Source organism: Nansenia antarctica, assembly GCF_963989245.1.
Source record: "Nansenia antarctica genome assembly, chromosome: 18".
Lineage (NCBI taxonomy): Eukaryota > Metazoa > Chordata > Actinopteri > Argentiniformes > Microstomatidae > Nansenia > Nansenia antarctica.
Window position 1 is genome coordinate 18,820,784 of NC_137691.1, and position 21,306 is coordinate 18,842,089.

General features: G+C 43.9%; 1 protein-coding gene across 1 annotated transcript; it reads right to left on the reverse strand.

Moving 5' to 3' along the window:
* Positions 1-108: 108 nt before the first annotated feature.
* On the reverse strand, positions 109-15,388 carry LOC308172912 (rho-related GTP-binding protein RhoA-D). The gene is made up of 5 exons (XM_080547879.1): positions 15,293-15,388; positions 7,710-7,867; positions 5,394-5,514; positions 4,757-4,887; positions 109-3,274 (listed from the first exon to the last, which is right to left on the reverse strand). The coding sequence occupies exons 2-5, from the start codon at positions 7,863-7,865 to the stop codon at positions 3,101-3,103; spliced, it is 582 nt and encodes a 193-aa protein (XP_080404005.1). The 5' UTR covers positions 7,866-7,867; positions 15,293-15,388; the 3' UTR covers positions 109-3,100.
* Positions 15,389-21,306: the final 5,918 nt, after the last annotated feature.

The window sequence follows — 21,306 nt, forward strand, 5'->3', positions numbered from 1 at the left end:
TTTCCATAATCAATCGAGTACCTGCAAGAATGGAGCAAGGAAGCAGGTTAATCTTGTCTCAAAAATAGTTTATTAACATTGTTTGATTAAAGTGAACACAAACATTCACTACAACACTTTTTCCGTTTACAAAGCATTATTAGAATGAGCTTTTCATATAAATCTGGATTGTTATAATTTTTTAAATACTTCCAGAAAGAGAAGAAGAGTTACACACAGACAGACACAGAGCAGAGAGAAGCTGGTCCCAAAGAAGAGCTGTGTGCAGGAGAGCCCATCATGGTTTAACTCATGCAGACATTGGCATAATAAAGATAAGATCAGGATTTAGTAAATGGTCTTTTGCATTACACAAAACAGCAGTTTTACAGTACATGCTCCTCTTGGTGGTACAGTATGCAGTTTAAGGGACTGGCTGGCTTTAACATGATGCTGTGCTTTCAAGCATGTGTAGGCTACTTCTGCAGTATCTCAGATGCCCTCTGCTACGGCAGGTTACCCAGAAATCCATGGCATTAAGGTTGGCATATACAGTAAGACGTCGTGCCACGCTGTAAGAGTAATAGTGGAACGTCAGATTGTTAACGTCACAGTGTTGATAGTTTTAATGTGTTAGGGACATCGATATACTGTTTAACATAGTGTAGCATCAATACAAAGGTCATTTGACGTTAACAAAATGCCATCCATAGGCTATCTGCGTAGACACACACATACTGTAGCCTCGAAATACCACAATCACCAGTTCCATCTAAGCAATCAATTTTCTTACCGCAACATGTTCTGTTCATATCTGTTTTGCCAGTAGAGGGCACTCACCTGCCCAACATGAGAGCAATTATATCGAAAAAATGTAATCAAAAATGCCAACCAGCTGCTATCCCCGTTGCTGGCATTGTGGAATACAAGCACTGTCAGCTGTAATCACAAGCATCACTGAACAGGTCGCATGCAACACTTAAAAACACATCATGTGACGTCTTTGATAAACATCTTGAAAGTTAAGCCTTTACTTGGACTGACCATGACTGACTGATGGACACAGGCAGAAGAACAACAGATGACAAGTAGATATGTCATAGAAAGAGCTTAAACCAGAATCTACATGTGAGTCTCTGGCATGTCAATGCTCCAGTAGTGTTTACGTCTATGCAAATACAAACAGTCACAAAACTAACAGCCCAAATCGACGAGAGACCTCAGACCTCAATGCATGTTTTCACCAGTGAAATATAACATAGCAGAAGGAAACTAAATCCTGTTTTAAAGAGTAATCCCCAAGTCTCACCATCCTCACTTTAAAACACACTGCAGGGCACATCAACTGTGGCTTTAAGACTGAGATAACAGAAACACCAAAGGGGAATGTCACAACTTCACAAATATGTATAAATGGGATCAGACTTGATCAGTTCTTGAAAATCATGCAAAGAACAGCATGGTGGCAGTACACTGTCTATGTACTATATATGATTATGAATGTGTTCCTGTGCCTTCAACCCTGCGTGTTCTTCAAGGACTGGTGGGACAACATGTCTTAACTGGAATTGTGGAGGATTGTACCTTGGGGGTAAATTCACCAAAGGTCTTGTTTTGCCAAGCCCCATTTAAACCTGTCACTTAGATATGTGTCATGGCTGCGAGTGCTATGAGAGCTATGAGAGATGCCAAACTTGACTGTCATCATCCGGTTGGCATTGAGCATCCGGTATCGCTTCGTTCTCGGGTCGGGGGGGAGGGACGACACACGCCAAAGGCACACAGGTCGCCAGTGTAGAGAGAAGGCACTGAAAGAAAAGCTCACGCGGCTCCTTGCTCCTTGCTCACGAATGCGGCTAGAATGCAGTCAGACTGGATATCCGCACATCTAACAAGACTAATCTAACCGGCTGTGATCTCTAAAAAACTGGGCTGACCAGTCTCACATACTCTCAGAGCTCCAGGCCTGTGATGAATACATAGGTTTTTTTCTCAAAGGGAAGTCGGCTTAATCCAAACAACAAAAACAAGGGAGGTTCCTACTAGCTATGCCGTGAGGCCCTAGACGTCATGTGACAACTAACCGTTTGAACCGTTGTCACCTCCCCTGTGAGTCTGTACAGCGATTGTGCATAGTTGAGTCATATCAGCTTTGTTTACGTGGGCCAGTCTTTTCATCCCTGTTTAGATGCTCAGCAGGGGAGTTCAGGCCAGTTATGACTCATGACTTATGAGGAACGGCTGTACAATCATCAGACTGTATTGAATCGGGGGCAGACTTCTCCTCTGTAAGCACAGGGAGGGGTCATGTTACAGCTCCTTGGAGGCACTCTTCTAACACAGCGCCATGTGGGGGTGGACATTGTGGGGGTGGATGTTTGGAGGCTGTTTGCTGTTCTGACGGCAAACAAAACGAAACGGGACGTGTTTTTGTTTCCCCCACTAGATCTCGACAGCATTAAAAGCCAAAAACCTTAGTTAAGGACACACAACCCCTGTCGGGATAGAGACAGTGGTGCGATGGTGAGGCCCCTCAGCTCCTCTCACAGCAAACTGACCAATCAGAGCTTTCAATGGTGTGCAAGCAGTTAAAATAACAGCAAAAAGGCACTGGCTCAAAAGACCAAAACTATCCCCCTGGAAATGTGACCCTCTTACCATAACAATCATGCTATTCATAAAGGAAGGACAGGTTACAAAGGAACAACAGTTGCTCTGTCTACTGTATGTTGACATCACAAGCTAAAGGGGAGAAGAATGTCGCTTCTTCATACAAATACATGTGCGTTTATTAGATTCTCCTCAAATGACAATAGGTGAAAGAAAAATAAGTGTGAAAAAATTACATGAAAAGACAAACTGTGGCAATTAAACACCATTGAAGGAAAAGGAAAGAGAAACAAAAAATCAACGAGAGCTTGGTTAAAATATCCACATCTATCCTGTGTTACATAATCCCAGTCCTTTTTACGCATGTTTCAGCACTTCCGTCCATCCGTCCACTTCTTAGCGTGAAATGTGAGATACAGTACAAAGATGCCATTTTGGTAAAAGGTCAGTCCTTCTTGCGTATATCTTGTTTTGACAGTTGATATCGTCGTGGTAACGGGGGGGGGGCTCCTCACAACAACAGGCAGCCGCTCCTCTTCTTGCGCTTGCGCACCTGCAGCGCCGCCCTGGTGGCCATCTCGAACACCTCCCGCACGCCGTCTTTGGTCTTGGCTGAGCACTCCAGGTAGCCAAAGGCGCTGATGCGGTTGGCCATGTCCCGCCCCTCCTCTGGTTTCACTGGCTCCTACACACAGTAACACACACGTATTATCACTGGTTGAAACTGTCATTCATTCTACTAGGAGAACCCTGGTGAGTAAATTGAATGCTGAAATTAAAGTCTTTTAACAACCAACAACAACTGGACAACTCCTGGAACCTAATTCCTGTGGGTTCCCGCCCCCCCCCCCCATTTTTCACCACTGCATATTACACCATCTCTAACCTCTGTAAACTCTAGCAACTTACTAGAGGCTTTCAATGGGACAATGTAACTATAACACACCCTAACCCTAACTATGTCATATTACCTATAGTTTGATGATGATAATATATGACTATATCAGTAAGCATGATATGCAACTCAAAAAGTTAATAAAAAATCGGAATGAGCGCCAAGCCCTATTTATCTATATTTAAGTAGAGCATAATGCGGTACCTCAGGGGAGGTATCAAATCTTCCATCGAGATAAAGGTTTGTAATTTGATACGCTGAAAAAATGATTAAATGACTCAACTGTGTGGGTGGAATAAAGCCAACCATGTTTGTTTCAACATGTCAAAAAATCCCCAACACTTAAACTGATGACTTGGGAGATTCTTTGTTCCACAGTTCCTGTTCTCTGAGAGAAAGAAAGAAAGAAACGGCTGACAGTGTCAGAGGGCTTTTGTCAGCCAACCTCCATTATGATCATGGTCGACTGGAGGCCTAAAACCTGGAGACTCCACACTGACAGAGCATGGTGTGAATGATGCGGTGTTCTGCCATGCTGAGCCATACAGTGTTTGGGGGCAACCTATCCTCCATCTTGGCACCAAACATTCCGTGACAATAACATTCTCAAATGAATTCTGATTAGAATTCGAGGTGCGTGGAACGCTCAGTTCCGACAGAGCACTGACGAACGTTCTAAATGTCAAACAGAGATTGCCGAACTGTATACAGCATGGCCCTGCAGCTGTGCTACGACATGACAGAGACAGTCGGACCAGTTCTACTGCAGCCATTTCAGAGCCGTCTCACTGCACGTTCCCTTGAGGAAGCCAACCAAGTGATGCAAGAGACGCAGCCAAAATAAATACCACTTTTCCTGAAAACGATTCCACAGTCTTGCCACCGATAACACTTATCACTTAACACTTACTTACTCTAAAGCCATTATCTTATTTTGTGATGGAGTGACGATTTGAACTCCAGAAGGAAACAGTAATATCAAAAGAATGATCAATTAAAGAAAAAGTCTAATTTTACAATAACATTTCTAAAGTATGAATAATGTGAATGTTTTGTCAGAAATATGTGACAGGGGCAGGTGAAAGGGGTAAGTTGGGAATCGTGAAGTCGCAGAAATGACAAAAGTGTTGATGTGTTTTTTTTATTATCATATTACGACAGTGTATGTGTTAAGTGTATGTGCTACCTAGCAAGTGCAATGGAGCACAGTCTGTTTTGATTGAGTGCGATTTTCTCCGCTATTTGGTGGTCCTGTATGGTTTGGTAACGTACCTGCTTCATCTTGGCCAGCTCCCTCCGTGTGTGGTCATCATTCCTCAGGTCCTTCTTGTTGCCCACCAGTATGATGGGGACGTTGGGGCAGAAGTGCTTCACCTCCGGTGTCCACTTCTCTGGGATGTTTTCTACCAGGACACAAACAACGTGTTCTTAAATACTCTGAGTCTTGATATGCATTTAATTTGTGATGATACAAAATAATAGTATTGCCACACAATAATGACTGAATGAACTGAATTAGTGTTTCAGTACAGCACGGGTAGAGAGCTCTACATTCACCAGCATACATAGCAATGAGTGCCAGACAAACAAGGCAATACGATAGAGTGATACATGGACCTTTCATTAAACAGTATCGATACTGTATCTAGCCTGGTGAGTCTCACTGAGATACGGATCTAAATGGGACTCAAGAGGCAGGGTGAAAGTAACAGAACATACTCATGATGCATTACACATCTGAAAGCCTGAGGCGATGCTGGGTTGATATGGAGTTCAAATAAAGTCCACTGGGCTGCGGACACAGAGAAAGTGCCTGGTATACCCCAACAGGGCTGGTATACCCCAACAGATTCATCAGTGGCTGGTGTTCAATGTGTCAGGATGGAAGCTCGTTGTGGACAAGACTTACCTAAACTGTCAGGGCTGTCTATGGAGAAGCACATGAGGATGACGTCTGTGTCTGGGTAGGAGAGAGGCCTAAGCCTGTCATAGTCCTCCTGGCCTGCAGTATCCCACAGCGCCAACTCCACCTGTGACACACCAGAGAAGAAGAAGAAAGGCCATTACATATCAGATCTGTGCCACATGTGAGCAACAAAAAAAAAATCAGAATTGTCTTAATGTCGGAATGTGCTTCTCGTTGTCGTTCAGAGAACGCATGCCAAACTGCAGACATGTTTGCTGGAATTCTATGACTTGGCAGTAGGCAGTCATCACTCAATGCTCGTCTCATTCACAGAACAGCGTGGGTTGCATGCACTGTTTGATCGGGTCATAAAAAAAACATCTCGTATCCGGTAGACATTCGGTATTTTCACACCGTATTTTCACTTCGCTAGGTAATGCTGACACAGAATCAATTCACATAGGTGATGCGCGTCTAGCAGATGAGAGCAAAGACTGGGATACAACCGAAAGACCTTGAGCCAAATACAGTATAATACCAGGCTGGCAGAAGCACATATTTTTATTGCGGAAATCATTCCAGGATTGCCATGGTTATGTTTTCTCCATAACCTCCCATCGGGCAATATAATAAAACACCACGGTCGAACAAGGAAGCAAAAATAAAGCATTACACATTCCAAATGGACACGGTCATCATGGCCGTCAAACACCTAATTGGGAACATGTGAGTCAGCCTGTGTTTCAGTGAGTAACTTCCTGTTAGCACTACCTCTCAACATCTGAAGTGATACAGGAATTTGATCTCTTTCTCTCTCTCTCTCTCTCACACACACACACACACACACACACACACACACACACACACACACACACACACACACACACACATTTGATAGGTGCCATGGAAGTAGCTTGTGACTAGTGACTATCATGACAATTGTTATGATAAGTCACTTTGCCATGGCTGAGGTCCTGAGAGAGCTGCCGTGCATGTCTCCTTCCAACCCCCAGGTCTCCAGAGGCTTGGATGAGGCACGGCTTCATCCAATCACACCACTGTCTAATTCAATTAGGGAAATGAGGTGATTAGGCAGAATAGAAGCTACCAGACACCTTCTGTTCCCTGAGGGAGCACACTAGTGTTACACTCAAGTAGATTCTAGAACAACATGCTCCATGTTCAGAATACATCAAGGGCTGGTTTCCTTGAGAATCTCCATTTGAAAGTGTGATTCGTTCAGTTCCGTGACTAGGCTAAATCGGTGAAATCCTGAACCCCTTAAATCACCCCTTTCATTATTTAGATTATATTCCGATAATATTATTATTCAGATTATTAACTGGCATGGCTACAGTACACAGGCAGAATTCTTCCACAATCCGAGAATAGCAGCTTGCAGAGGAGGTTTGGTTGAGTTGGTGGGAGGCTAGAGTACTCTACATACTCCTGGCATGAGCAACGAGAGTGGGCGTACACATCCCCTCAGAACAGACTGCATAAAGCTTTTGGGAAGAAAAGGACAGCTAGGGAAAAAACACAAGGGCTATATTTAGACCTGGCCCAACCCCCTGAAGGTGAGAAAAAAAGAATACCTCTTCCCTTGAGGAAAAGAAGACTTTCATTTGGCGACTGTTTTTGCTGAGAACATTGATCTTATCCAATGGACTTAAAGTGGGGTAAATCAGGGGGGAGTTTTGGGCCCCCCCAAGAGGGCTGAGTGGGGGCCTGGGGGAAAACAAAAGTGGGGCACAGTCACAGATACGCGAAGCCATCATCCAAAACGGGCCAAACTTGGATCCCTAACTTTGCATTTCCTGTACAGAAGACAACACAATGTTGTTAACCCTTCCCTGGTCCAACCAGAGCAGGAAATGAAGGCCGTTTATCAGGCGAAGAGGAAGGGGGAGGGCAGTAGACATCCCTGTTCCCAGTCCCAACAGGAAGCCAGGGAGTACAGTCATTTCCTGTTTTGCCAGGCGGTGATCCTGTGGTGGTGGTCCAGTACAGTACAGGAGAACAAAGCCCACTGACACAACATCCCATCTGGTCTAGGAGGAGGGAGCGGAGCGGAGCATGGCTACTCCCTGTGACTAACAGGCTCACGTCACTCACACCTAAAAAAAACTGTCTAAATAGAAGACTTGGGAATCACCAAAAACACTGTAATACACTGAAAGAAAGGGTACATATTTAGTTCACAATTAGCTGTGAAGGCTATCCATTTCATCGCGGGTATGAGGTTCACACACTTCGTTGCAACAGTCACATGATAGTTTCTGCATTCCTTTTTTTTTCTTCTCCAGGGGTGGTACAAACCTGTTTCCCGTCAACCTCGATGTCAGCGATGTAGTTCTCAAACACTGTGGGGACGTAGACCTCGGGGAACTGGTCTTTACTGAAGACGATGAGGAGGCAGGTCTTCCCGCACGCTCCATCCCCCACGATCACCAGCTTCTTACGAATGGCTGCCATCACTGTAGGGAGAGCAGAGGGACACTTGACATGATCTACTAATCTTGAGTGACCATAGACTGACAAGAGCATTTTTATAGAACTCTGTGTGAGTGACAAGTGGATGTTGAAGAACAAAATGTGACTCTAGGATGCAGATCTAACAGTGATTGTCTGTTTGACCTATTTCGGAGGATCTATTTCTATACCCAGAATCAAAAGGTACCGGGTATTTAGTGCAGATATTTGGGAAAGGTTAAAGGAGAGGAGAGGAGACACGTGGGCATGGAGAAATGTACTATCAGGCCATTCTCTCCCTCAACTCCACCCTGCATGTTTCCTACAACAGCAGGAAGGGCGTCCGGGAAATGAGAACAGCTGGAGAAGGGCTTAGTGGTTTCCCTGAAGGACAGCAAAACAAGTGTTCTCTCTCTCTTTCTCTCTCTCTTATTAAAGATGAGCTTCTCTTATTGTAATAACAAGTATATGATTAGATTAGATTAGATTCAACTTTAATAGGAGAGAGAGACTACAAGTACCAGACAACAAAATGCATTAAGGATGTCCTCTTTTCTTGCTAAATCAATGCAGTGCTCATGACCTTTCCCATTTGCATCTATTTTTTAAAAAGAACAGAAATGAGGGATGTACTGAAATGAAAGTTCTTGGCCGAAGCCAAAACCGAAATTAAGGAAAAACTTGGATAATTACTGAATACTGAGTGCGTAAAGGCAGTTTTTCATTTATTTTGGCAATTTTTGTACCATTGCATAAAATGAATCAATTTAGCTTTTTATTCATGCTTGTATGCTTATTCATGTCAAATGATAATTATCAAAATTCCTTGTTTGAAATTGTATATACTTAGATACATATTAGTAGTCACATATGTTATGTAATATTTCCTAATTTCATGAAAGATGTAATAATTGTGACAGCGGCTGGTGAAAGGGGGAACAAGTCACCAATCAAAATGTTCACACTTTAATTTAGAAAAAACACTTTAATTTAGAAAAAACACTTTAATTTAGAAAAACGGAAATACATTTAAACATTGTTGAAAATCACATCACACACTTGCTAGTCAAGTCAAAATATTGCAATGCAATGGATTCGGTGAGTAATCCCCACTGCTACCTAGTTAACTATACCACTACATTACATTGTTAGCAGGCTCACAAAACAAGCTCTCTTAGTTGACTAGCGAGTGTGTCATTGATTTTCAACAACACTGAAATGTATTTACATTTTTCTAAATAAAAGTCTGAACATTACATCGGCTGCTGGCTTGTTACCCCTTTTCACCAGCAGCTGTCACATAATACTGTGATCAACAGTAAACCAACAGTTTCCAGTGATCGCTTAGCTCATGCTTTTATTTTTAAGTAGCGAAAACAAAAAAAGGTTTGTTAAAAGTCTCGTGTGCCTCTCGTGCTTCTCGTTGTCGTTCAGAGAACAGATGTTAGACTGCCGACATGTTTGCTGTAATTATATGACTTGGCAGTAGGCAGTCATCACTAAATGCTCAATTCACAGAAGAGTACGGGGTTGCTTGCACAGTTTGATCGCGTCATCCAAACAACGTCTGGTATTCGGTAAACATTCTGTCTTTTCACGCATTCGGCCAAACACAGAATGTGCTTCTTTTTTTTTTTTTTTATATTTTCGGCGGAATAATATCGGTGGCCGAACTTTCGCTGCATCCCTAGTACCGTACTTAAACTATGGAGTGCAATCTCAGGAGTCTCATGAAAATGTACATAGAAATTAATGGACAATAATTGTTCAAAACTATGAAAAACTAGGCGTTCTAAAAAAAACTGACTCTGCTGTTATAATGCAAACTAGGCTTTCTGAATCTGAACCTGCCAGGCCGTTTCAGAATAACTCAAATCCTCCCCTGCCTGAGCCCACTGGGCCTGTGTGGGTAGAGATGAGTCTGCAGAGCTCTGCTGATGAATGGGCCCTCATGCTTGAGAGCAGCTGTGCATATAGCTATATTATAGCCTAGGCCCATTTAGCTCCCACCTCATCTCCCGCTACCCAGACACGTCCAATAGTAATATCCCCTTCACCATGGCACCCACTCGTCAATGAGCATTCATCATGTTGAGTTGCTTTGCTTCAGGCAAAAACTTATCCTCTGGTCCTGTCTGGTGTGCTTTTCACTGCTCGGCTGCCTGCTAGACCACATCCACCCATTTTTCTTGGAAACACAACAGATTCACAAACAGTACTTTCGATGTTATGAAATGGTTGGGGCTGGGCTGTAATTCGCTTTGCATAAAAAACATCTGCTAAAATGTCATGATCTGCCATGGACTAAGCCATCTCAATGGTAGTTTCAGAGTGTACAGGGGTACTACATGTACCTGAACTGATATGATAATATAAGACAAGACACCATGCCAACCTGGCTCAGAGGCCGACCCAGCAGGAGTGGAGGAGAGCACCCCGTCCCAGACCCCAGAGGCTCGCCCGGTGAGACAAAACAAACCACTTCCTGTTGTGCCCTGCGCTGCGCTGGCCTGGGGAGGAGCCCTTGGCTGCAGATCTGTTTGTACAAGCCTCAGTGGAGCCTGGCCGAGGAGAGGATCTGCCAAAGGGCTACACACACACACACACACACACACACACACACACACACACACACACACACACACACACACACACACACACACACCTCATCTCACCACAATGGTCTTCCCTTGGCACAGTGACAATGATAAGATACTTGCCATTAGCGGCAAGCAATATCTAGGGTTCATTAAAAGGAACATCCTGTATGGCTGAAAGGATATAAGCCTACAAGATGTTGCTGTTTTTAATACAGTCCACCACCGTCATTATGGAGTGCCAAGAAGCCTTCACTATAGCGTTCTCAAGGAAACCGTCTCTGAAATCAAGACAGAGTTGGTTTGTATCCACATTATCCCGCAGACACACAGGTGGCTCCAAGAGGATACTGAGTGTACAGTGCCTACAAATAATTTTCTACGGTAAGTACAAATCTATGCTAGGACCAGGTGCCTTTGGAAGTCACAATGCTAGAAAAGGGAAGGATTTAATTATTATATATATAGCCTATATATTATATATATATCTTTAAAAAAAGTATAAATGGTGAAGCAATGACATCACTAGCCATCCACAGATAAATGAAGGAAGGCATGTTTTAATCCACCTGACATGTACCATTGAGAGACGCCCAGCTGTGCACAGAGATATGGTGGTAGTCACTCAACACCACACAACAACTCTATGTTGACTGAAGAGCAGCCAAAATAGTGGGAGCTGTGTGTTGTTCACAGATGAGAAGGAAACAACGCAGTTTTCTATTCTCTCCACAAATACTCCAGAGAGAAGGAGGGGCATAGTCTGTTTTAGATGTCTAGCCTCTAGCTAAACAAAGAATATATGCATTCAAATAAGACACCTGAAGAGTGACGCTCAGACAGAGCTATTGTAACGAGCACACTAGACTGTATCACATAGAGGAAGAGAGAGAGAGAGAGAGAGAGAGAGAGAGAGAGAGAGAGAGAGAGAGAGAGAGAGAGAGAGAGAGAGAGAGAGAGAGAGAGAGAGACCCTGGGTCTGTACCTGGGGTGGGTGGGGCAGCTTTCCTTTCTCTCTATTGTATTAACAACAAACCACTACTGGAGGACAAGTGTAAACTTCTTAAAATAATAGATAGGCTAATCCCCCTTTGGTTATGTGTTGAACAAACAGGGAACTAAAGTTGGGGTTAACACACACATATTCTGGGACATTATAATTATCGTCCACATTTCCCAGCAGGCTTGCAGTGTGAGAGGTTCTTGTTTTCCTCCCTGTCTTACAGTAACCGCTTTCAGCCTGAAGCCTGAGATTGTTAGTCAGCTGATAACAACGCTTAGTTAGTTCACACAGGCCGTTCTCGGTTGTCAATAGTTGACTGCGGCGAGTATGGAGGTATGACGCTCATACGAACAATCCCTTTTGCACACAGTTTTCTGACGAGATTGCATGGGCTGACGGCTAAATAGATAATACTACAGCAAAATGCTACGAGCATACATTTAGCCTTATCCAGTTCACACCAAAACTGCTATCCACAGAGAATATGTATAGTATCCCAATCCATTTAGACAGTAAGCAAAAATCAACACATGCGGTCAACTGGTTTGTTTGTCAGGGACAAGAACAAAGCTTTTAAAAGTGTGGGCTGATGAAGGCTAAAGAATTAATTTAACTTCTGTGAGCGTGTCTGAGAAATGGGCCAAAGTTCACTGGCTGGTAGGAACTGAGGCAGCTGAGAGAGGGAGGTAGCGAACACAGTGACCCAGGTTGGATCAGCCATAGCCTAGCTGTTTATACTATTCAGATCACAATAGATAAGCCTAGTTCTCTCTTTCAGCACACAATAGGTATTGTACCTAGGTGACTTAATATGGATAGACTGCAATAGGTCAGGCTTATGATACTGTCACTTTGGTCAATCGCAGCGATGTTATTAGTGATTTTAAAGGCAGACTCTGGGGTGTGACCTCATATCAACACAAGACTTTCAAAAACGGAGATCCAACAGACTAGACTAGAATAGAGTGAAAAAGGATTATCTTCAGTCAACCATAGTGGCCAAAAGTCAACACTGATGGATGTGGGTCTACCAAAGACATTTCAGAGAAGGGAGGAAAAGATTGCACAGTTGAGTTGAATGCGAAAACAGAGATGAAACTGCTGTGAGTGAAAAGAAACATGCAAAAATGGAAAAGCAGTAAGGTCACAGTTTCAGTGGTAATGGGTCATAAAGAACAACAACCACAAAAAAAGCTACAGTAAGTCTGCTACACACACACTATTATTTGGGGTGACGTTGCCCATGCATGCGCAGTTTGCGCACACACACACACACACGCATACGTGTGTGTTTGATACCATTCCTCAATCCGCTCCATGCATTACAATGAGCCCGTCCTCCTCTACCTCCACTGATGCATTTTCTGTATCTATTTACTCTGTTTGGATTCAGTCCACTGACATACCATTCATTCTGAAGCACATGTGCTTCTTATAGGAGGAGTGTTGCCTGCCTCTGTAAATGCCTTGTCCAGACCAATCAACCAACCTGATCAAACCCTAATTCACACCACGAAACCAAACCAAGCCGAGCTGAGCTGTACTGGACTGGCATGGTGATGACATCCACCATAATTGCCGAAACAGTGCTGAAAAGGACAATGTGGCCACTTTATTCTAAAACAATGAAGTTTATGAAGTAACTTAACGCACTAGAAGCCAATAGCAAGCAACAGAAGACAAACATTGTGGATGTTGCTTCTGATGCTTCGGGCCCCAGCCGAGAAGAGTGCGGCCAGGTAGACTGACCCTGAAAGGTATGCCACTGGCCAGGCCTTCCCTCATACCAGACAGGGACCTCATGACTCAGTCGCTTTACCCTAATTCACACCACAGGCGAGCTGAGCTGAGCCAAGCTGAGCTGTACTGGGCTGGCCTTGGTTACACATCCACCAGAGTTGATAAAACAGTGCGGGAAGGGACGGTAATGAAAGGACAATATCCAAGGCAGCACAGTACCGGTCCGGTTGGCCCTCTAGTGTGACTCAGAGGGCCAACTCAACAGTTCAAGCCGAGTAGACCAACAGGCTGGCTGAACTGGCTGACAGGTCTGCAAGATTTCTACTGTTGCTCTTCAGAGGAAGAAGAAAAAAAGGCACACAGCCTAGACTACATTCCTTTCCCAATCACAGAACAGAACAGAACAACCCCCCCCACCCCAAGCCCCCCCTCTCAACACAAATTGGGTTGTGCCAGGGCAGGCAATGTTTTAGATGTAATAAATGATTGGTTGGGGGAAAAAGGTGGATATTTCTAAGTGGCTTGTTCAGCCTGTGTGTTGTTTCAGACTGAAGGTAGATCAGCCAGCTCTATCAGACTGAAGGTAGATAATACTGCCAGCTCTATTCAGACTGAAGGTAGATCAGCCAGCTCTATTCAGACTGAAGGTAGATCAGCCAGCTCTATCAGACTGAAGGTAGATCAGCCAGCTCTATCCGCTTGTTAAGTCGTGACGTGTTTCCGAAATAATAATAATAATTAATTATATTTATATAGCGCTTTTCCGAGGCTCAAATACCCTAACAATATGGAGAAAACGGGAAAGTATTGTGTCCCTTGTTGTATGAATAGATCAGAGTCTAAAAAACGATTAAACTGCCATTCTACCGCTGTAGTTCACAGGTACTCTGTGTGGGGAATTTCTGGTTTGGACTCGGAAATGGCTAAACGTCACTTTTGACATCAGACTTAACAAGCGGATTCAGACTGAGGGTAGATCAGCCAGCTCTATTCAGACTGAAGGTAGATCAGCCAGCTCTATCAGACTGAAGGTAGATCAGCCAGCTCTATTCAGACTGAAGGTAGATCAGCCAGCTCTATCAGACTGAAGGTAGATCAGCCAGCTCTGTTCTAACAACTGAAGGTGGATCAGCCAGCTCTGTTCTAACAACTGAAGGTAGATCAGCCAGCTCTATTCAGACTGAAGGGAGATCAGCCAGCTCTATCAGACTGAAGGTAGATCAGCCAGCTCTATCAGACTGAAGGTAGATCAGCCAGCTCTATTCAGACTGAAGGGAGATCAGCCAGCTCTATCAGACTGAAGGTAGATCAGCCAGCTCTATCAGACTGAAGGTAGATCAGCCAGCTCTATTCAGACTGAAGGTAGATCAGCCAGCTCTATCAGACTGAAGGTAGATCAGCCAGCTCTATCAGACTGAAGGTAGATCAGCCAGCTCTATTCAGACTGAAGGTAGATCAGCCAGCTCTGTTCAGACTGAAGGTAGATCAGCCAGCTCTGTTCAGACTGAAGGTAGATCAGCCAGCTCTGTTCAAACAACGCCCTCTCTCGTTTCAGACAAACATCTCTCCGCCCTGTGACGTTATGTCCATAACCATTTAGTTGGAGCCAAAAAACAACTCGTCATACATAGCTCTTAAGTCATAAGTTTAACCGGTTTTAACATTAGTTATTGGAAAGCCATTACACAATTATTTAATATATTTCATTATCTGAGTTGTCAGATAAAAATGAGACTGGGGGGTTGACTACATGATTATCTCTAACCAGCCGGGAGTATACCATTGACTTTAGTCAGCAACAGTTTATCAACAGTTGTATCGAAATAATAAATATTTACGTTCCAGTGGCAGTAACTTAAACTCTGGACAGACAAGAAATAGATTAAACAATAACATCTGAATGAAAAAAGAAAAGAAACGAAACATAAACTTGCCCCAAGGACTAACGAACTAGTCACGAGCCACCACCTACTTTCTCCACCGAAGCAAAGTCAAGCCTACTTATTTCCCAAAACGATCCCCGCGATTCAACCCCACGTAAAACTTGAAGACGAAAATTCCCACAAACATTTCGTTCTTTTTGTTGTTACCTCTATTCAGCACGCACGGTTCAGATTATTTAGTCCCGACTTGCTTTTTTCCAACACTCGATCGTGACACCCTTGTGGTGCAGTATTCGGTCAATTACACACAGAGAGAGAGAGGGAGAGAGAGGGTGCTAAGAAACGGTGCAGACAAACACAGGATCCTCCTCCCACCGTTGTGGCGGTGGCGCTCAGTCTCGATTGGTTAGGGGCGAGGTGCAGCCTGTTGGAATCACTGAGGTCTCCTCCCTTCCACAGTCACTGAGGTCTCCTCCCTATGGAAGCATATAGCTGACAGAATTCAAATGCCAATGCAATATGAGATTGCAATTGCATGTTCCACTTTTGCATGCATTCTTTCAGACAATATTCAAATTCAAATGCAATTCTAATGATTTGCATTTGCATTTTCATGTACCCGATGTGCACATGTGCACATGGCCCTTCAGAAGTGGGGGTTGCGCGTGGGGCCAACCACTCCACAGCACAAAAAGTGAAACTGGTTACGGAAACATTAACGACAAAACGAAAACATCACGGCTTGGGGAAAGAGGGGCTTCCACAGAGGAGGTATATGACGCCAGACAGCCAAAGCCGAAGGGACGCTGTAAGGCCGACCCCCCTGCTAACCCCCAGGACCATCACCAAGATCGCTACATGGAACATCAGGACCATGTTCGAGACCGGGAGGACAGTCCAGGTAGCACAGGAGATGAGGACCTATGGCATCCCTCTCCTGGGACTGAGTGAGACGAGGTGGCTGCAAGCGGGGCAGAAAAAGCTAACATCAGGGGAGATGGTGCTCTACTCGGGACACGCAGAAGAGGGAGCACACCAAACAGAAGGAGTGGCCCTCATGCTGGCTCCAGAAGCTCAGCGCTCTCTAATCGGCTGGGAACCAGTGAGCCCAAGAATAATCACTGCTCAGTTTGCCACCTAGAGAGAGAACATCAAGCTAAATGTCATCCAGTGCTATGCTCCAACCAACGAAGGCACAGAGGAAAACAAAGACAACTTCTATGACCAGCTACAGGGTGTCTTGGACAGACAGAGAGGGGGCGATGTCACTGTTCTCATGGGAGACTTCAACGCCAAGATCGGAGTTGACAACACTGGGTATGAAGATATCATGGGAGCACATGGGCTGGGCCAGATGAACGAAAATGGAGAAAGGTTCGCAGACCTCTGTTCCATAAACCAGCTGGTCATAGGAGGCAGCAGATTCCCACACAAACGAATCCACAAGGCCACATGGATTTCCCCTGACAAGGTAACAGAAAACCAAATAGACCACATATGTATCAGTCGAAGGTTCAGAGGGTCATGCCAAGATGTGCGAGTGAAGAGGGGAGCAGATGTATCATCAGACCACCACCTCCTTCTGATGACTGCAATGCTCCGTCTGAAAAGACACCACAACACCAGCAACACAACAGCAAGGTATGACCTGGAACTTCTTAGGAACAGGGAAGTTGAGAAAAGTTTCCAGATAAGCCTCAAGAACAGATTCCAGATACTGCAGGACGAAGGAATGGAGGGAAAGGGAGATGTGGAGACCCGGTGGCAGCAGTCAAAGAAGATCTGGCTGGACACATGCGAGGAGGTCCTTGGGAGGAGGAAGACAAAACACCAGGACTGGGTCTCGGCCGAAACACTGCTGAAGCTGAAGGAGAGGAAAGGGAAGAAGGAAAGGATGAACATAGGTAAGACAAGAGCAGCGAAGGGAAAGGCACAGGAAGCTTACAGCAAGGCGAATAAGGAGGTGAAGATGGGTTTCAGAAAGGCCCACATGGACAGTTTGGCCTCACAGGCCGAAACGGCAGCAGCACAGGGGAATATGAGGGACCTATACAGTATCACCAGACAGCTAGCAGGCAAGTTCCACCAGTCTGGTAAGCCAGTGAAGGACAAGCAGGGCAAACCAATTTCCAGCATTCAGGATCAGCGGGGAAGATGGGCAGAGCACTTCAAAGAAGTTCTTAATCGACCAAACCCAGTAGTAAGGCCAGACATACCACCAGCAGATACACCTCTACCATTAAATTGTGAGAAACCCAGCAGGGCAGAGATCAGACAGGCTATCAGGGCTCTGAAGTCAGGAAAGGCTGCAGGGCCGGATGGAATACCAGCAGAAGCAATCAAGGCCGACATCGCAACCACCACGGAGATGCTCCACAGCCTCTTCGCAACAATCTGGGAGGAGGAGAGGGTGCCGGAAAACTGGAAGGAAGGAGTTATTATCAAAATTCCTAAGAAAGGAGACCTAACCTGCTGCAACAACTACAGGGGAATCATGCTTCTTTCAGTACCAGGCCTGAACAGAGTGTTACTGGAGAGAATGAGAACTGCAGTTGATCCCCTACTTCGAGACCAGCAGGCAGGTTTTAGGAGTAACAGATCCTGTGCCGACCAGATTGCCACACTACGCATCATAGTGGAACAATCTATAGAGTGGAACTCCTCCCTATTCATAAATTTCGTAGATTACGAAAAGGCCTTTGATAGCGTGGACAGAGAGACACTGTGGAAACTAATGAGGCACTACGGAGTCCCTGAGAAGATCATCTCCCTGGTCCAGAACACCTACCAGGGAATGACTTGCAGGGTCTTACATGCAGGCCAGACGTCAGACAGTTTCGAGGTCAAGACCGGAGTGCGACAGGGATGTCTACTGTCACCCTTCTTGTTCCTCCTGGTCATAGACTGGATAATGAAGACCATCACAGCGGGCAAGAAGGAAGGCATACAGTGGACCCTCTGGTCACAGCTTGATGACCTTGATTTTGCTGACGACCTGGCACTCCTGTCACACAGCTATAACCACATGCAGGACAAGACCACCCAGCTTTCAATCACATCCCTTGCAGCAGGCCTCAGGATGAACAAGGAAAAGACCAAACTGATGAGGATTAACACCCCGAACACCACCCCCGTCATCATAGACGACAGACCCATCAGAGAAGTCGACTCCTCCACCTACCTTGGCAGCGTCATTGACAAGCAGGGTGGCACAGACAGTGATGTCACTGCTAGGGTAGGCAAAGCCAGAGCAGCATTTATCATCCTGAGGAACATCTGGGCCTCAAGGGAAATAGTTACTCCAACGAAGGTGCGCATCTTTAACTCTAATGTAATTTATTAATTTAATTTAATTTCAAAAGTGTCCTTCTCTATGGCTCAGAAACATGGAGAATGACAAAGAAAACATTGCAGAAAATCCAGACTTTCATCAACATCTGTCAAATGGCTTTGCAATTGCGAATCACATTATTGCATTACAATTTGAATATTGACTCAAATAACACAGGCAAAAGTGGCAAATGAATATGCTATTTTGGGATTGCAGTCATTTGCACATTAGAATGAACTTTTGAATGTTGTCAGCTACAAAGCAGCGCATGACTGGCTTTGCATTATAATTTTAATATTGACAGCGAATGTGCACATCGGGTACATGAAAATGCAAATGCAAATCATTAGAATTGCATTTGAATTTGAATATTGTCTGAAAGAATGCATGCAAAAGTGGAACATGCAATTGCAATCTCATATTGCATTGGCATTTGAATTATGTCAGCTATATGCTTCCATACCTCCCTTCCACAGTCACTGAGGTCTCCTCCCTCCTCCCTCCTCCCTTCCACAGTCACAAATAATGACATCATTTTCGTACGAGCCTACAAGGACAGCAGCAGTCTGTGTGGATCAATGGTAAGGCCTACACACTGCCCTGACATACAAGCAATCTGCAGGTGAACATGTTATAGTCATATAGGCTAATGGCCTTTTTTACATTTATTATTCATTCATAGGCGTGTTTTCTTTTCCATAAAGGAATAAAGGAAACCAGCATATGTTTTAAAAGGTTGGTTTGTCATTTGATGTGACTCACTCACTGTCTGATGAAGACAATCCCAACCAAAATAACCAACAATTATAACATCTTTACGGGTACTAATAAGGTATTGGTTGTAGTGGCTCTTAAGATGGTTGTATGTTTGCTTTTGGTTGCACGTATTTGACCTACATGTAACCTGAGGAAATGCCAGTTCCTGGTTTATAGAGAGAAGTTTCTCTAATTGTATGGGATTTCATAAGTCCTGAGAGATTACTGAGCCTATTATGGGACTATTATAGCATCATTTACCCAAAGTTATTTAGTTCACGTCCAGTTCAGCACTACCACTTCCCCATAATTCGAAGTGACCCTGAAATGCTTGGATATACTCAACTGATAGTTATCACAGGAATTGCATGTATAGTGGTCGATAACAGTTAAATAAGTTTGGTTACCGAGTCAATGATAATAAATTCAGAGGATGTGGAAAAACAAGCTGTTAGATTTATTTCTTATTTGGTACACGTTATTCCTCATACAACATCCCCCTATAGTACCCCTCAGTTTGGTAGCTAATTTTCTAAAACATACACATTAGCAACAGATAATCAATGAAAGAGGACTTTTATAAATAAAGCAATGATACACCTAAGCATTTAAAAAGCTATGGATAACCTACATATCTAGACGTTACATACTAACATGTACTGTACAACAACTAAAACAAAGAGAGGTATACATTTGAGGACATATCTTTTCTTGGTCATTTCCGACATGATTGAAATTGAGTGCTTTTGAGTAAACACACAAGCCCCCATCATCCCCTCAAGTGTAGTAAGGCAGTCGAGTGACATTTATCACATACTGACAAACAACAAGGTACCCATCGCTCTACCACTAGTTGTACATCCAGGATCAACAGAAGAATCTATTATTTCTATATTTGAGGTTTATAGGAGAACAGCCTTCTGTAAATATGCAGTCTGACATCAAAAACGTTTCATATCTTTTCAAATACCAAAAAAGAATTGCTCAATTAAACCAATGGCTACATTCAAAAACGTGGTTTAATTGCAAACAACATTGTGTTGATATGTGGTTCATATTCTGTAGTTTGCGATTCCTTATTTACACCTACATATGCCAAAAGCTCCTTAATTGCACATAGTTTGGGTTCCATAATGGTTTTCAGATAATGACATTACCTAAAAAGGAAGGGACAAGGCTTATTCACATTATTTACTTTTGTGTCAGACATGAATATCTACTTTCATGGTGACAATATTCACAGTAACTGAAACAAAAAGAAATCTCCCAAAAACATTCAAGAAAAGTTATCAAAACCTGCCACTGAATTAATACCACAAAACAGAAGACTGACTGTCTTAAAGTGCTTCAGAGTATTCATCACTGAATGACGTTGACATTGCTTTGACATTGGAGCTACAACACAGCAACATTGGCTCAGTTCTGGTTCTGTTTCCTCTTCAATCGACAGCTCCGTCAGAATAATCTCTATCCTAATAGGTCCTGGGACTCCTAGTCCTCCATTTTCAACAAACATAATTATTCCTTACATTCACAAGCCATCAATGACATTTAGCCATCAAACCCACTTTCAAAAACACGTTATCTTATGGTACTGCTACTGTAGGCTAACTGGTACCAAGGTGCCAGGTGTGGCTTTTGAGAGAATGAATCTCAAAGCCCAAAACAAGTAATTAGGTTATTACTGTACCACTTTAGCATGGAATAAAATGCAACCTGACATTTTCTCTGTGACTTTGCATTCAATAAATCACATAGGGATCATTCAACAGGAGCCTGTTCAGAATGCCTGTTCAGAATGCCGTCTCTCAAGTACTCCACTGGACGACCAACCCAATCCTTCATGAGCCGCTCAGTTAGGGAGATTAAACACAAAGTAAGTACAGGAACTTATTTCTCCTAACAAGCAAGCGTTTCATTACAAAGCAGGTTCTGAGAAATGGAGAAGTACTACTGGGCAGGTGGACCATGAATCATTTAGACACCTGTTACTACACCTGTTGCAACAAAACAAAAACACTGTATTGGGTTAGGTTGTAGAGTAGAAGCTAGGATGAGCTGGCAGCAAGGTGGTACTGCAGCGCTCCACACCAGGGAAGGCTGGTGGAGGTAGAAATCGGAGGACAGGCTCATT